We start from the raw sequence: 18,005 nt of genomic DNA on the forward strand, positions 1-18,005 counted from the left end.
CTTTTTTTGTACTGTGGAAATCAGCAGAAGTTGCAGCACGGTTGTAAATCAACTGGCATTTTTTCTAAAACTTTCACCACTTGCTAAGATATTCTTCTGTTGTCCGTGCAACGCTTAGTCCCTTAGACTTCTGAGTATACAGAATTAGTAAGTACACTTGGATGGTGGAACTTGCTGTTCCCATTAACTTTAAGTTTTGTATCTTAGTGTGGACAGATTGCATAAAGTATGTTGTAAATATTTCTTGCTGATCTTCTGCTTGCTTTTAAATGCAGCTAGTATTTTTTCACCTGCAGAAATGCTGTAGCTCTAGAGACAAGAAATAGAGCATACAGAATGAATGAAACCGATAATGAATTAATTAACTTTGCAGATGTATATAGAGGTCACAGAACCATCACTATAACGTTTTGGGGAAATGGGGAGAATGTAAGTGAGGACCCCAAGCTTAGTCTGAATCTCAAACTTAGTGTCTTAAAAGCCTGGGGGTGACTGACAAGCAATAAGCCTTGCTCACCCCCACCTGCTCCGCACATCTGTGCACTCGCATCTTATGAAAGCCTAGTTTATACTGACTTTTAAAACCAAATCTTGTGCTGTGTTTGTATCCTTCTAGTACTTAATGATAAAGTTCTTGTGCACGAGGCAAGACACAGCAGAACGGTTGGGAGTTCAAGGCCTGAATGTTCTTGGGTATCTTCGGCCAATGCGAGAGGAGCCCAATAGGAGCATGAACTGCTTGCAGTGCAGGAAGATGGATGATGATACAGTTTGTGGCACAGCTCTTCTCCTGAAGACGCTTCATTTCATCCAGCAGCTTGCACAGGACCTGGTATTTTTACTCCTTAGATTTTTTTTTAAGCATGTATTTGCTGTGCTACAAAGCAATAAGGTTATACTAACAGTAAATTAATAGTCTTGTGAATAGATAAACCAAAGTGTTACTAATAAGTAGTAGTAATAATTAATAGTACCATGCTGTGAGGGGAAAAAATTATCTCTGGAAGATGGGATTCTATGTGTTTTTGCTAAAGTTTACTAGGAATGTGTTCACTTATGTCCTGAAGAGAGTTAAGGACCATCTCTCAGCATTAGGTTACAATGTTGGGTGAACTCAACGCAACAGAAGGACGCTCTACTGTCCGTTAGATAGTGTAGCTGTTTCTGAAGCAAACATGCTAAAGGTGCATAGAAAGGTAGCTAGGAAAGCTGCACAGATTAAAACACGTTCTCTGTTCTTTGAAATAATTATGTCAGTGTCCAAGGTGAGACATGCAGTGAAGTGGTATGGCTGGTGTGTGCTGATGTATGTCAGGCACTTCTGAGGATACGTTCGCATTTTGGATGAAATCATGTTTTGTTCATAGAGCTCATGCTTCAGTGCCTTTCAGCTTTAGATTCTGAACCCTGTGCATCTCATTTTGTCTCTTGCATCTGCACAATAAGTTTTGAACCTGTTATTTACTTTCAACCATATTATGCAAAGAGGTAGAGGTTGCAAAGGCTCTTTTTGGGGAGAGGGGGAAGGAACAAGGCATTTGGAAAGAGGAGAGTGCTTTGTGAAGGGAAAGGTTTCAGCATGAACATAACATTTAGACACCAGTAAATCTAAGCAGGTGAAAGAATTTATGTTAGCTGCAAATCTATAGGAAAATAGTCTGCCTTAAGCCCAGTGCTCAGGGAGCTACTCTTTATAAATATGTTGTATATAGAGTTAATTTTTTTAATCCTGTATTTTCTTTGCCTCTTTAAGGTTCAACAGAAGGAGAGTGGATTAAAATACAAGTCATTTTTAGATTTCACGGGCCTTGATTTGCAGCTGTTTTGGAATTTTTACAATAAACTTCACCAAAAGTAAGTCACATCTTTGCTGTGTGGTAAAGCACAAATCTTGTGTATATGTATAAATAAAGTATGCTTGGTTTGGTTGCAGCAGTTTCTTCTTCCTAAACTGCATCATTTACATAAATAACATTTTCATACTTCTGCCATATGGGTTTTTAACTATAATGTTATATAGAAGCTTGAGTTGCAGATTTATTTAGCTGCTAGTTATACTTTTTTGGCTGCATGTTCTCTACTTTGAATGTCTTTTATTCATCTGAGATAGTGACTCTATCATAGCATTATCTGATAGAAGAGAGCTTCTCCTTTTCTAGTTTTTACTTCTGTTTTATGTTTTCTTATAGCCCAAGGGAAGAATGCATCTTTGCTCAAACAGTGCTATTGCAGCTTCTCCAGAGCTGCTTCTCTGTACTTACTGGAGACAATAAAACTGGTAAGCCTCAAGAAGCTTCTCAAAGCAAAACACCTGGTCATACAGAAGCTGCAGAAGAGCTTTACAGACATCTGTGTGAAGGTAATTTCTATTGAATGTATTAACTGCTTTGTCTGTTCTGGCTTACAAGTGTTTTACAACAGTCAGAATTTGGGAAAATATTTTTATTCCTAATGACCAAAACAGCTGCTGTTCCTTTGTTGCCTCTTCAGGTTAATGTGTATTAAATAGTCAGACTATCGCAATGAAACTCTCCTTGACCCTCTGAAATGGTTTTATAGGCTTTTCTGACAATATGTGGCTTAGAAGTGGCTGCAGTAGAAAACTTCTTTTGAACCTGTTACCTGCCTGAAGCAGCAGGGAATGCGATGCTTTAACTGTAATGTTACTGAGATTCACTTATTTTAGGTATTTTATATAAATATAAATCATATTACAAGGAGCCTGTAAGGTTTTATAGAAGCACAGGGAAAATTTTGGAGCCAGTGAAGAGAATAGGAATTGCACCTTAGATTTCATTGGAAGTAGGATTTCACCCTCTTTATTCAAGTACAGTTTTTTTGTTATTAGCTAAGTCTTCTGAAAAGCAAGCTAGAGATAAGCAAGTTTACACAGAATCTGTTACATTTTGAAAGCTTTATTAGCTTTGATTAGTTGACAAGTTTTAATGTTCCCAGAATTAATTTACTCATTTGAATAAATATATCCCTAGGAAGATCTTTACTGCTAGAATTGAAAAAGGTTCCCCTCGTTTTCTATGCATATAACTGAGTTGCAAAGACATGTGTAAATTAACACATTTAATTCAACTGTGCCACTAATAAATTAGTTGGAGTATTAATTTGAACTTGCCATTTGTTTCCTTTTTCTCTGAGCAGTGGTGGACACGGGGGACAGTAACTTCCCGCCGATGAAAATGCTGAAACAGGAAGTTAAGAACACATTACTCAGTGGAGCAGCAATCTTTTTCCCAGATAGACAGACCAGGCGTCACCAGCTCTTCACCATGATGGTAAACGATGAAATGAGAAAATGATCGTTCGGTACCCACTTTCATGAGTTCAGTTACATTTCTTTATGCAGAAAAGAGGCCAAATCTGAGTTCTCATTGTCAAATATTGTATACTTAGTCCCATTAAAATAAAAACCTTTTTGTCTTTTTTTTTCTTTTTCCTTTGCCTCTTAGTACCTCTCCCTCCCTCCCTCCCTCCAGGTTATCCAAAGAAAAAGGAGCTATCCTTGCCTTTATCTTACCAAAAATGAATAGTTTGAAATCAGACAGTCTCTGAAAATGTCTTCCATACAAGATCTTTATATACTTAAAGTACCATGCAAAAATATTTAGGGGGTTCCCTATCATCTCTGCTTTTAATGATTCTAGATCAACTGTGCCTTGCTTACACTTTTATCTCATACTTATGTTTGTATGTAATTACCTATTAGGAGACTGAATCACATGGAGGGAGTGATTTTTTTTTTTTTTTAAATATATATATACAGTTAGTCTCGTGTCTTGAAGTCTGTGAGAACTTATTCTAAAAATTAAATTCTGCTTTTTCTCTTTCTCCTAATCCTATAGAAATATTGAAAATTAAGTAGTTCCACATTTCATTTTAACTGCCTTTATATGTGGGTCTCTTTGTGGTCTTACCAAACACTCTTCTTTCATCGATATATTGATCTCAGACTAAAAATACAAAATCTGAGCTGTTGCGTCACTATTGAATTGCTTACTGTTGTTCCACTAATAAATTGCTTAATTGAAAAATGCCATTAAAATTCCTCTTTTTAGCAAGTCATAAAATAGTGAACGTTTAGTCATTGCTGCAGGATTGGTTGCTCAGTTTTAGTGGAGTTGAACTTCTACATTGATAGAGTTTTAAGAAATGTCTTTAATGTTTTAATGAAAATGGTTACTTAAAATCATTTCTTGATTGTGCGAATGCTGGTCCTTCTGTAATCGACAAAACTTTTGCTGTTCTTCTTCTCCCTGCCCTCATTAGTCTTTTTACACAGAATTTATAATTCTTTCTCAAAGAGGAGGGCAATAGAACATATCATAAAAATAAATCTTTTTCCTTTTCTAGAAAAACATCACAGAGCAAGAACATAAGCAATCTGTACATCTTGCCTTCAGATCATTGTGTACCCACTTCAGGTAAGGGGTCTTGATACTGAAAATAATTATGTCTAATACCCCACATTTGTTAACAAATTCATATTTAATCCTTTTTATAAATGTAATTCTTCTGGAAAATAATTCTACAAAATAGTCAACTGACTTTGCTTTAGGTAGGAGAATGCTGCTACTAAAGTTATTTATCAACTGAAAGGCTATGTAAAATATTACCAAGGATAACAGTTGTTCTGGAAATCACAGCTTACTGCTCACGGACTTTTGCTAGGCTGTCTTTTAATTTTTTTTAAATTAATTGTTTGTCCGTTGTGGTGGTTGGCATTGGTTTTATCCATTTGGAGTCACTGGAACCCGAACACCTTTGACTTTAATGGTAATGATACAGTAGGACCTCTACAGATTTGTCATCAGGATAACTAAATTTGTATTTTGGACTTTGGTTGCTAAGAAGATCTTTGTTTTGTAGTGATCAAGATCCAAGTGGACTCTTACTATTACCAGAGAAAGGAGTTTCTGCAGATTTTGACATAAGTGAAGTGCTGTCAGTGATGAACACACTTCTGCTAGTGGCAGCAAGAGAGGTAGCTGTCTACGCGCTGTTCCTCTTCCCACTTCTCTGCTGTCGTTTTTTGTGTGTATTTGAACGCAAGCTGCATGCCTAAGATATATGCTAAAGAAACCAGTGTTCCTGTCCTGGGTAAAGCTATTCATGTCTGTGGTATTACGTTTTCCTACCAATATAAATATTTTTCTTTAGGTATTCCTATTTCATAATGGTAGGGTAAGTAATGTATGAGATGGGGAGTTTTTTCCATAGCTTTAAAGAGAATCCATGGCAACCTATCAACTGTAGGAAAACAGAAGCAGTCATCCCATATTGGGAGGTTAGAATTGGTCATACCACTAAAGGAGGTGTAAATGGAGGAGGAGGGTCATTTATCATAAGTAGAAGAAATGTGCTGAGAACACTGGTGACTCAAATGTAGCATAGCTATTTAAAATTGGGATTTATTAAAGCATATTACTTCAGGATGTTATATGCTACAGTTGCATTTCATTTTGGAGGAGGGTGTTAATGGCTGTCATACTTTACTGCTTAATGTGTGTCAATCTGCAGGAGAAGAGATTATCCTCTTGCTATATTCTTTTATTTTTCAGTGTGAAATGATGATGCTGGATGTTGCACAGCAAGAGAGTGGCACAGTCTTGTCTTCCTTATTCTGGTCTGTTCAGGGTAGCCTCCTTTCATGGTGCTACCTGCAACTTAAGGGTAGCGATAATTCAGCCAAGGATCTTGCTGTAGAAATACTTAAAAACTGTAAGTGCTGAGACTGAATACAAAATTAAATGTAGTATAATACAGGACTTTAAAATATGATTTTGCAAATAGCAGTATAATAAGGGTTTACCAGCAGATGTTTGAGGCACACTTATAACTGTCATAACATTTCTAGTCTCTCTCAGAAAGAATTTATGGGCATATCAAGCAACTTAAAAATATCAATATGGCTGAAATTCTACGTCGGGGCAATCTTTGAAAAACATTTCAGTAAGTTTGGGGCTCAAATACTGAACAAAATACAGTTACAGACTTTCATCCGAGCATCTTGATTCACTTCTGTGTGGATGGTATATATTTTCCCAGATGTCTGTGAGAGCAGGAAGAAAGGAGTGTACTTAAACTAGACACTTCTAGATGTGTTTCACTAAAGCACCATTTTTCTTAAGTTAAACAGTATTAAAGTATTAAACAGCTAATTGGGCCAAATATTAATGGAGATGTGATGTCTGGAAATTTATGTAAATTTACAGAGGGAGGCAACTGGTTACACTGCACTGAGATTGTTGAAAGGGTCTTAGTGTGTTTGGTTAAATTACTGGTGATTCTGTTGGGTTCTTTTGATTGTTTCTTTTAAGTTTTGTTAATGAGAGTGTCTTGTTTCTCACAATAGAAATATCACAGAAAACTTCTCTGAACTGTTTTCACTCTTGAATATCGCTTCCTTGGGGCAGCAGATGTCTTTCCTGTTGTGCACATCACCATGCACTTAATCGTGTTTGATAAAGCAGGTTGTGGTAGTAAATCCTTAAGGTGGCTATTAAGGGTTTTTTTTCTCTTTAGATGTGGGCCAGTTCCTGTCAAATATCAGAACGATTTTGCAGTCACTTTTATCTCAATATAGTGGCAAAACAATAGTAGAAAAAATAAGTAACTCTGTCTTTGCTATGGCAACTCGTCAGCTGGTAAGTGAACATTGGGATTTTGTACTATTCCCCGTAGCATCGTTACATTTACATGTGTTTTAATGAAAGCTGTGTGTGTTTTCTCCTAGGTGATCTTCTTGTTGGATTTTTGCACTTTAGACATTCCATACTGTACCCTGTTGCAGGGATTCAGCACTTTGATAGAACCACTGAAAAACCTGTGTAGTGAACCTCATAAGGTAACTAAAGATACAGGCAGACAGTTCCAACCTGAGATTTCCTGCGAACTCCTGAATTCTGTCTTTTGCTCTCTGATCGTTCTTGTGTGAGCATCTACTCCTTCAGAATTTTGTTAACACTTTTGAGCATTTTGCGTGATTGGAACTCTTGCCAATTCTTCCAAGCAGTCTAAAAATGGAATCTTACATGCATATTAAAAAGTATGTGTGCATTAATGCTATTAACTGCACTGCAAAATTATGCAGTGCTTTACAAAACATAGTAAAGCACTGTTAAGTAAAGTGAAACAAAAGGAAAATTGCAAGAAAGAGATAGGAAACTCAGGTGATTCAGTTATTGAGCATCTGAAAGGAGTTGGAAAGCTACTCCGAGTATGGGATGTGCAATGAAACATTGAGTGAAGAACTGGAAATATTTGTTCTGATACACAAAGAGATGAGTGAGGTGACTAGAAAGTGCAGCTGGAATGAGATGCCTAGAAGGCAGGTAGGAGGAGGGATTCAGAGAATGAGGGAGGAAAATAAATTTAAAATAGCTTGCGCTTAACATGTTTTGTTTCATTTCTTGTGATGATGCAAACGGAGGGACAGTGTATGCCTTCTCTCATTTCAGATGTCTGCAGCGTAGTTGTTTAAATCTGCACTAGTCATCCAGACTCCCTTTTGTAATCATCGGAGAGTCGTAGCCACCTCTGGGGTGAGACTGTCTCCTCCCCAGTAGACTAGGCAAACTGTGCTTTAGAAGTGCTTCTTTCTTTCCCGACTGTCAAGGGTGTCTTTATGCCTGGCTTAGGTGCAAAGCAAAGCTGTAACCTCTTACATGCCACCCTGTATGTACATCTGGCGACTTATATAGTTCACCCATGTATAGACATAAAAATCTAGTGTGGCAGTCTTCTCTGAATGCTTTACGTTTGTACCTGAGGAGTGCGTTTTCATTATACAGATGGAAATGGAAAGCTGGCAGCAAGAACAACCTGTAGTGCTGCGAACGTGGACAATGGAATCTCCTCACAACTATGAAAATAACTGCCATGAGGTCTCAGTCTTCCTTTGTCACGGGGCAACTTACTTTGAGGTGGAATTTGATGAAAAATGTGAAACCGAAAGGAGGTAACTTAACCTTTTGCCGTGTTAGACTCTAGTGTCTCTTTGCAGAGTGGCAAGTTATGTTCCACTGTGTGAGGAGTGCTTCCTTCTCTCCAAGCGTGCCGTTTCATTTTCTTCATTATCCTGCTTGCCACAGAATGTGTTATTTTGAATAATTTTCTTGAATGTCTTGTGCTGAAGGCCACCTCTCTCAACAAATGCGCAGACATACTCTTTGTATGAATTTTTGCTCTCTTTGCCCTTGGTGTGTTTTGTAATGTTGTCGTGACTACCACAGTTATGCTTGTGGTGTGTATTTTGCCCTCTTTAGGCAAAACTACTGGTTTGGTCTCTCCTGGTAACATATCAGGCTACTGTTTCCTTAAGTCGTATGCTGAATGTTAAATTTAGCACCCATTACCAATTCTAAAGGCTTGGAGAAATTCTGCAGGAAAACGCTTGCTGGGACTATTGCATTGAAGTAGGAAATAATTTCCTTAGCAGTGACGTGAAACGATGTAGATATGGTTCTGATGTGGTGGGGTCCTTGGAGTCTGAAATGCAGCACTTGTGGAAATCCAAAAACGCACGTTTCTCCCCCCCCCCCGCGTTTAAGAAATAAATTTGGAAGTAACGAATTGCAATTTTCACAGGTATGATTACCTGGAGTTTACTGATGCCAGAGGTGCAAAAACTCGTTATGATACAAAGGTTGGCACTGAGAAGTGGCCTAAGGTGAGCACCTTTAAAATTCTGAGCCAAGTGGTGTTATATCTAATATTAGGAAATGCTTATGGTACCTGTGGGAAACTTACTGTCTGAAAATGCCTTGTTCCTTGTATGTGTGTTTTTAAACCCCTCTAAAGTTGGGAGCGGGGAGGAGCGGAGAAAAAAGTCTGCAGTCCTGCAGTGGTGCAAGTGAAAGCAATGAATGAATGACCAAAGAATCCCTCTCTGTTCCTGTTATCAAAGGAACAGCCAAAATGAAAAGCAATAATCATGTTTAACTGCAGGCAGCTGCCTGGGTGGAACTTCTCTGACCCTCTGCCCCCCCCAGTTTTTTACATCTTGAGACAACAAGTTTATGCTTCCTGTGACCACTCCAGTTTTTCAATGACGGTTGCTCAAGTGGGGTGTTCACCTTTTGTTTTATGGCTCCATCTTCAAGGGCTCAGTTGTCTATAAAATTTCTCATTAAGCTTTTGAATAGAAATCTTAGCTGCTTATAACTATGGGTTTCTCATTGACCTGGTGGGGAAATTAGGCCCTTTATGGAGAAAACGTAATATTGAAAAACCACAGTTGCTGAAGGAAATTCGTTACCCTGAAACGTCTTCTTGTCATGTACATTTGGCAAAATGACTGTTTTGTTGCTCTGTAGAAAGTGACCTTTAAGGCTGGCCCACGGCTGCAGTTTCTCTTTCACTCTGACAGCAGTAATAATGAGTGGGGCTACAAGTTTTCCGTCACTGCTTATGGCCTGCCGGATGTTGCCGTTTCTTGGGGCTTGGATTTACAGCTTCTCGTATCCCGGTTGATGGGGCGCTTGGCTTCCCGGAGCATGGCACTGAAATCTCTGCGAGGTGAGTGCGCTTAATTGCTCCTGCGGTTGTGGAGCCCTGTAGCCATACGGTACAAGAACCTTATGTTTTGAATCACCTGTAGGAATAACGTTCCATTTGGATGTCTCGCTCGTCTGAAAATGGAAGACTTGCTAGATGGCTAGTTAATAAATAAATTTTGGTCTTTGGCCTGTACCTGCTGTTTGTGGCCTCTGTGCCGCAAGCCTGACTGCTGTTCTGTTAGACGACTCTATGGGCATGTCACAGGGATCACTGTGACTTTTCTAGTATTGAGAAGCCAATACTAGGAAGAGACAGATGTTTGGAAGCAGTCATATTAAACTGAATTACATTTATGAAATAATATATGAATCTGCCCAAACTACTCCTGTTCTTTTTTTCTTTTGAAATTGTTCACTAATGCTATGATCTGCCATATACTGGTGGTGTAAACCTGTAGCCAGTAAACTGGGGAAAAAAAATACCAAGCTTAGAATTCAAATTGTGGTGATTTAAAATGTTTCGTGTGAGCATTTGGTGTTGATTTAATTTGTCCAGTTCTGCTGACCTAGCCCTTCTGTTATGTACTTGTACTCTGGTGCCTCCTGCGATATAGTAAGCACTTTCAGTATGTGTGGGGAGATGTTCCTCCTGCCACAAAGCTTGCCGTTCCAAACCCTTCAGCACATTATAAACCTTAGACCTGTTAGTGAATTCCCAAATTTAATTTGGCTAATTTCAGAAGCTAAGCCAACTTAGGATTTGGGCCACTGAAGACAGGAAAAATGCAAAATGTTAGTGAGATGGGTGCCATAAAAATATATATAGACAGGTGTTTATCCTTTAGGATTTCAAAACCAGAACACTTTTCAGTAGCTTCCTAATTCTAAATTTATTCAGCGCTTTGGAGAAATTAAACATGGTTAAAGAGTCCTTGGTGGGATCAGATAGTCAATACTCATCTTGGAAAATCATGCAGCTGCTTATGTGTGAATTTAGGGCACTATTTGAAGAGTTCTTCTCATAGATCATTTTACTCCTTTGTTAATATGTGCATTCTTACATGTGGCAAATTATTAGGTCTTTAGTAGGAGAAGAAAACTTTTTAACTGTCTTGTAAATTGTTTTGGAAACTTCTACCATTATGAGCACAGCCCTTCCATAATGTAATGCGTTGTCACTATAGTGTAAGATATTGATGCTATCATTAAAGGAAGGATACACCTATTGTCTGTGCAACAGTAAAGAAACAGAGGGTGTTGTTAAATTATTTTGTTAATTATGTTAAATTGCTCAGTCTATTTGCTTTCCTTTTTTTTTTACATTGGATTTTTAATGTGCTCTCTTATCTTCGTTACTCTTAAAAATGAACAAAAACATTTTGTAATTGAAGTGTCTGTTCTCCATTTCTTGCAGAACTAGGTAGTGAAACAGATTTGCCTCCTCTGAAAGTAACATCAGTTCTTAATTCTCCTTTGTGGAAACCTGTCTTCAGGCATCAGATGTGTCCTGAGGCAATCGTGGGAGCAAGTCAAATCAGTAGACTGCACCAAGATAAAAAAGAGGTATGTAGGCCGCTATTTTTTTTCCACTGGCATGAAATCACTATGTATAACTCAGTTTCATTCAGACTTAATTAGTTAAACCAATTAAAGATATGCTGTTGAACTGCAGTTGCTATCTTTTGCACTGCTTAATTCAAGTATCAAGGAAGTGAGAAACTGTTATTTTTTGCCCTTTTACTGGTTTCCATTTTAACTGCAGAAGATGTACTGAAAGTTGACTTAATTGTAGAAACAAGCTGCAACAGTTTTTCGTTAATATTAAAGTAAATGTGTTCTGACGTTCTTTCCAGACAAGGAACTCTCACCCAGATGACTGCCGTAACTTTCTCATTGACTTCGCAAAATCAGATCCTGCCCAGGATTTCTGTGGGCAAAAATCTGAACTTTTCAAAGGACTTATACAGGCATGTAAAAAACAGACCCCAAAGACAGATATAGTTGCTGGTTCTACTGTTGATCAAGCTGTGAACTCAACATTTGCTGCTTTGGTGTATCTCACTCCAGATTTATATGAGAAGCTTCAAAAATATGGTAACTCTAATATTAGTGACTATCTTAATAATGAAGGCTTAAAGATTGTAAGAGGCTGTATTATAGTTGAGTTACAAATATTGAAAAGTCAGTTTAGTATGAGGATTTTAAAAAAGATATTTCATCTTGTACAAAGAACATATTGGTAAACTACAGTCATGGTTTAGGCAGACTAAGTAGGCCTTATTACTGGAGTGTGATGGAAATAATTTATGTTTGTATTTATTATTATGTGCTTTTATCTTCAGAGCTCTTTCCAAACATTAATAATCAACACAATCTATTGGCTAAGCCTTATTCTAAAGATGAGCCAGAGAAGTCGTGATTTCTTCTGGGGTTTTAATTCAGAAGAATGTGGCTCCTGGTAACTAGCTGTTCTTAAATTATTTTCCACTCTCATTAGATCTTTTCTAAAAACCTGCATAAGTTGATGCTGACTTTTTAAATTTTCTTGGGGAGGAGGTCTGAATTACCTCCAAAAATGTTATTCTGTGGAAACTGATCTTGGCATCCTCAAAAGATATATATATATATATATATATATATATTTTTTTTTTTTTTAATAAAAGGTAATATTCTGCTTTTAACTTGTTTAATGTTCTTTTTATTGCAATTTATATCTTTTCAGTAAGTAAAATGAACAACTCTGTTTTAATTTGCTCCAACCTTCCATTAAGCTTATTGATATGTTCCAAGTATTTAATAATAAAGTGTATTTAGTTTTAAACAGTTTCATTGTAGGAAAAGTTAAGAGCCTTCACTTTATGTCACAATTTTGAAGCTAAACATCTTACATTTTGAGCTATAAAGTTATGGGTGAAAATGACTGACATAAAGTCTGACTTGATGACTAAAGTGGTTATTGCTTATTGCCTTTAGTCATTTTTCACTGTCTGACAGTTGATATAATTTGCTGAGTAAGATTGAAAACTGCTGTAGCTCAGGAATATATTAATGACTGGATAAGATATCCATCCTACTATTATGTTAATAGCCTCATCTGTCTTAGTCTTCCTCAGGCAGACTATAATTTCAGGACACTTACTGACCTGTGCCATCTTAAATACATGCAAGTGGTGCTGGAACAAGGAGGGAAGACCCTGAACAGAAGCATCTTTTTCTTGATAGTCATTTTCAGGCTAATTTTGATAGAAACTGTTTTGTCATGTCTTTAATTGTTGTAATTTGGTTTTTGGAAGTCTGTTGCAGAAGCTCATAGCGTAAAACAAAAGGAAAAAATTCTTGATAATTTAATACGACTTTAAGTTAATACTGACCATTTGTTGATTTGTTCTGGTAACAGTTTGCATTAGTAATATTTGGATGTACGGGGGAGGTTTTTCTTTTCCTTGACTGCAGACATCAATTTTGGGAAGAGATGAGAAAGATATTCAGAATTTAACTTTGCAAATAGCTCTGTCAAGGTACAGTTAATGTAATTAAGGCATACAGAACTTGGCAGTTTTTATTCCCTATTTTTCTTACAGGCATAATTCCAAGTATTGAATAAGAGATGAAAGAAAGACTCTAGCATAATTTTAGTTAAGTAGTCAAGTTGTGTTAAAATGGAGCAGTAAATAAACAGGTCTCTTCTTTCTCTTGTTTGCAGTCAACAGTGGAGGCAAGGTGCCTTTGAATGATGAGTTTGCACAAGTGTATTCCCTGGCTGATTCAATTAGAATATGGATGGTAAGATCATTCAGGGGGATATCTATTAATGTCATCTATCTTAATATTTTACAATGCAATGTTAAGGAGTAGCAGGGAAACTTGTTTTCCTTCAGTGATTCTAGGTCAAATATTTTCATTTAGGAAAAAGGTATATTCAATTCTAAACCTTGAACTTATACATTAATTGCATTCTTACACTACTCTTCCCTCCCACCACCCCAAATGTGTGATCCTGAGTATTTAGGACAGAATTTGACTTGAAATCAAAATAGTGCTATTTTTCAGCAAGAATGTGTATTGTAAAATAGGGAGATTCTTGTCCAGCAGTTGGAGTTCTTTTGAAGCATCACATAGGAAGAAACATGTCTTAAACATCATTCTCGATTCTGCAGCGCTAACAGAAAAGGCAGTAATTGCTTTTTTTGACAAGCAAGTAACTGGCTGCAGTTCAGAATATGTTCTTTACACGTAATTTTCCTTGAAACATAAGGCTTGTGTCAAGAGTCGGTGTCATCAGCTCACGAAGTGGTGAGAGGTGTCTGTCGTTACCTGCAGCTGAGGAGAGGCAAACTTCATCTCAATTGCACTAGTCTGCAGGAGGTTTTAAGGAAGTGTTACCAGCTCTGTGGCCTTCTAGAGCATCCAAGTCGCTCTGTGGCCTGCTTTCTGCTACTCCTGGGCAGGCCAAAATCCTTGTTCTAGTAGTACCACCTCCCTCCCCTCGCCTGCAAGGGTTCCCTGCAGCACGAGTATGTGCCTGGCAATACAGTGAGTGTGCACACACGTTACGATGAGTAACTGAGCTGTACCCGTTGCATGGCAGGTGAGGTTTGCGTTCTGGTTGCACAGTAGGTGCGTCTCCAGTGGGGATAGTGTCTGGCCATACTTTCCAGTTAGATGATGTGATGCTTTTGCAGAACCTTGTCCCATGACCAGATGTGCATCTTTCCCATTTGGTGGGGAGGCAGAGGGGAAGCCTCCCTTTTTTCTTTTCTTTTTTTTGATGTTTTTTATAGCGCTGATGCACGTCCTGTTGCTTGACAGGGAGGGGGCTCAGCCTACAAACCTCGAGCATTTCAGTACAAGACTGTGTGATCTGCTCTGACAGTGTTTAGGTGCTGCTCTTTTATACGACTGGGTGTTTTACTCTGTACTAGGAAATAGTAAATATGGTCATCTGTTCCTGAGATTAAATTCCTTTACTGTGATGCTGTCTTCATATTGCCTTGCTGTATGGATGTACAGGGAGAATCATATTTTAACTATTTTAACATCCTGTCTACAGTTAGAAATGAAGCAGAAATCCCTGATGGGTAGGGGAAATGATACTGAGGAGAAGCAGAACATAGAACCAAGCGAGGTGAACCCAGAAACTCTTGGTAAGTGTTTTCTTTCCAAACGTGGAAGTGTTTCAGGTGATTTAGTAAAGCATCACCTTGTAAATCTTGGAGGTTATTTTAGCTGTAAAAAGTAAGCTAGCAATTTTTTTTATTTTTTATTTTTTAACTCCTTAAAAGAGAAATTAGTGTACATAACATGAACTCTTTGGGACTGTGTCTTGCTATTCTTTGTGGAAAATAGTATGTGAAAAGATCCCACTGGGAGTGACTTATCCCTTGAGTCACCTGGTTCCTAACTTATGTTTACCTATCCTTGTAGATGCTAGTTACCACAATTAACTGTTAGAATAGTGGATTGTTATTGGAGTAAAATGTGTTGTGTCCTTTATATGGTTCAGAGTGTTTATTCAGATTCAGTATTTGGAGATTGAGAGTTAAATAACTGGTAGCATCATGCTCATTATACTAAAAAACCCAGTATTTTCTAGCTTTCTTTGCTCAGAAGAAACAAGATAAACTAGTTTCTTCCTAAGCAGAAGGTGGCAAGTTGGATGTTCTGCTGTCACGGTTCTAACTCTTTCAATTTTTATGCTGCAGCAAAACTTTGTATGCAGAAGAGCCTTTTGTTGCTGGATTTTTTGCCTGTAAGAGCAAAGACGAAAGGTTTTGCCTCAGACAACTTGGAAGCCCGAGATATTGATGATACACAGCAGTATGTCAGCCATAAATGCCAAAGGACAGGTTCCATTGTGGAAACGGACTTCCAGGCGGCAGGCTCACTGTCTTCCAATGGAGTAGCTCAGCCTGTTTCAAAAGACGGACACCAAACGACAGAATCTGATAAAAAGATTAAACAAGTTCCAGACCCCCTCCAAACAGAAGAAGCGTCTGCATTTCATTGTAAGCCTGTTGAAAACATAGTGTCACAGCAAGAAGATGTATCGTCGCCTCCTTCTACTCCTACGCGAAAATCTCAGTTCAGCCGTGGAAGACTAAGGCTGCTGTCTTTTAGATCAATGGAAGAGCCAAAAGCTGTGCCTACTGTGAAAGAGAAATATCCTATATTGAAAAGCATCTTAGACTTCATTAAGGATCAATCACTAACATATGAAAGGTAAGCAAATTGAAAATGTTGATTATAAAATACAGAAACTTGTGCTCAGACCTCTTCAGTTGGAATAAAACATATTTTAGCTGCAAGATAGCATTGAAGAACAGTTTGTACCTAAGTAGGTGTCGGATTTAAGTATCAAACTTCAGTAGTTCACAACCATGTTCAGGCTTGTGGAGAGTATTATTTTGTTTGACTCTCTTAGATCAGGTGGAAATTCAGTAAATTTCTTGTCTTGCTTCCTGAAATCTGTTACAGTAGTGTTTTGCTTCCTATCTGCAAACAGGTAAGGCACGGTCTATCGGTATTAGAAATCCTCGATAACAAAGCCAGAATAGTTACATCTCTATCATTAAATTACATGACATTCTGAGAACGTAAACTGAAGGAGGTACTTCCCATTCTCAGGTGTCTTTTTTAATCTCTAAAGCTTGGTCTGGTGCAGGAAGTCCTGGAATCCAATGTGGGCTTTATCACTGACTATAGCTGTTGTTAAAATGAATATTTTTGTAATAAATCACTACTGTAATATAAGGCTGCTGGAATACATTTGAAAACGTAGATATCAATCTGTTGTTTAACTGGTCAAGGACTTCTTGAATTGTAGTTTGAGTTATTTTAAGCACAATGTTTTGAAGTCCTCATAGATGGTTTTTGCTTTTCTTAGTGTTTTAAAGGTCCTTGCTTTGAGAAAGTCCCAAGGACAGAGTATCATGGAAGTGCTCAAGACAATCCGCCAGTGCCTAGACTCACTTGGGCAACCGCACTGTTTTCATCCACCCTGTGTACTTTTTCTCTTAGAACTTCTGGCCTGCCAGAAAGATTTTACAAAGTAAGTAATTGTCTAAACAAGTCTCAGCCAATGATATCGTACGTCTGGGCCCTTGTGTCATCCCAATCTCATAAACTTAAAATAGTAAAAAGTAATTGATTTTTATCTATATATTGAATAAAAACATTACGCGAAGATTAAGCTACTGTGCATATCTTGCATGTGGCATTTAAAAAAAATTCCTTTCAAGTGGGACTTAGTTGTGCAGCTGCTCATGCCAGTAGGTGTCGTGCAGTTGAATACCAGTGTAGATACAAAGAAAAGCCTTTACAGTTCTGCCTGGACCACAGCAAGCTCAAAAAGATTGGAGGGTCTTCAGTTACTGTTTCACTTGAAGCTCTTGTGTTTCTCATCGATTAAAGCTATAGTAATCTAACTCCTGTGTAACATGTAATTACTTCTTTATCTGTAGCACTGCATCTTTATCACTTCTGTGAACTCTGTAAATTAAGATATTACCTATATGGCAATAGAACTAGCTTCCAAGAATGGTGCGTCATATATATTGTTAGTCAAGCATTTGCTTGTTCGTAAATGTTGATAATTTTGGATGTGCTACCTGTACAAGATGGGTTTTATTTAGTGTGGTCATGCATTTCCTTAGTTAATGTGTCCAGAGGCTAAAGGGATGGACGTTCAAGCCAGTCAGTCTGCAGACTGCTGTTAGCTATGTACCAGTTACAGGGCACTAACACAAAAATGGGGGGAAAAATCATGAGTATTACGTGCATGTGCAATTGTTATTCCAAGTAAGGAAAAATAATTTGGAAGTTTTGTCAGACTTTCTGTGCACCTAGAAAGCACTACCTCAAAGCAGTAGCTAATGCTGTGTGTTCTGGTTCATAGGAATTTAGGTCTCATTTCTGTTGTGTGTTTGGACAGTGCTGTCTGAGCTCTGCTGGTTGGTTTCTCGCTGGTCCGAGGTTTTGCATCTGTCCCAAGCTTTTTATGGTCATCTCGCAGTATACTTATTTCCTTTAAGGGCTTGGATTTTACCTTGGCAGAATGTTCTTCTGCTATTGCCTTGACAATATTCTCTTTGCTATTTTCTTTCTTAACTTCTGATTCCTCATACAGGATTCTTATTTTTTCTTTGAAGGTGACACACTGCACTTTAAACAAAGTTAACATCCTTTCCACTTACAGGAAGTGTTTAAAACGCTGTCCGTTCATAACACTTGCACGAAGCAGCTACCTAAAATGAAGCAGTGAATTCCAGACTGCTAAACTGACTTTTTAATTTCTAGCTACTTTGGAAACTTGGAAGGCTGCGGCGCCGAGCTACACAAAGAGATTCGGGAGTCCTACTATCAGCTTGTTTTGTTCCTGGTAAATTCTGTGAAGGGATTTAGTACCATTAATGACAGGTACAGTACACTGCTTACCTAAGTAACGTGAGATTTTATCTCTGTTCCTCGTCACCTCTTCCCCTCTCATTTGTTATT

The 18,005-nt window shown here is 37.9% G+C and overlaps 1 protein-coding gene across 1 annotated transcript in view; it reads left to right on the forward strand.

The window, feature by feature from the left end:
• Positions 1-18,005, forward strand: part of ZZEF1 (zinc finger ZZ-type and EF-hand domain containing 1) — a 62,144-nt gene that overhangs the window by 16,630 nt on the left and 27,509 nt on the right. The window contains exons 13-31 of the mRNA XM_067309888.1: positions 617-832; positions 1,754-1,854; positions 2,190-2,359; positions 3,157-3,290; positions 4,366-4,436; positions 4,882-4,996; positions 5,574-5,733; positions 6,538-6,659; positions 6,749-6,859; positions 7,806-7,972; positions 8,602-8,683; positions 9,330-9,531; positions 10,927-11,075; positions 11,366-11,606; positions 13,216-13,295; positions 14,563-14,656; positions 15,215-15,731; positions 16,396-16,560; positions 17,808-17,927. Of these exons, the coding sequence (XP_067165989.1) occupies positions 617-832; positions 1,754-1,854; positions 2,190-2,359; positions 3,157-3,290; positions 4,366-4,436; positions 4,882-4,996; positions 5,574-5,733; positions 6,538-6,659; positions 6,749-6,859; positions 7,806-7,972; positions 8,602-8,683; positions 9,330-9,531; positions 10,927-11,075; positions 11,366-11,606; positions 13,216-13,295; positions 14,563-14,656; positions 15,215-15,731; positions 16,396-16,560; positions 17,808-17,927 (3,017 nt within the window). The remainder of the gene's footprint in view (positions 1-616; positions 833-1,753; positions 1,855-2,189; positions 2,360-3,156; positions 3,291-4,365; positions 4,437-4,881; positions 4,997-5,573; positions 5,734-6,537; positions 6,660-6,748; positions 6,860-7,805; positions 7,973-8,601; positions 8,684-9,329; positions 9,532-10,926; positions 11,076-11,365; positions 11,607-13,215; positions 13,296-14,562; positions 14,657-15,214; positions 15,732-16,395; positions 16,561-17,807; positions 17,928-18,005) is intronic.

Source organism: Apteryx mantelli, chromosome 22, assembly GCF_036417845.1.
Source record: "Apteryx mantelli isolate bAptMan1 chromosome 22, bAptMan1.hap1, whole genome shotgun sequence".
Taxonomy (NCBI): domain Eukaryota; kingdom Metazoa; phylum Chordata; class Aves; order Apterygiformes; family Apterygidae; genus Apteryx; species Apteryx mantelli.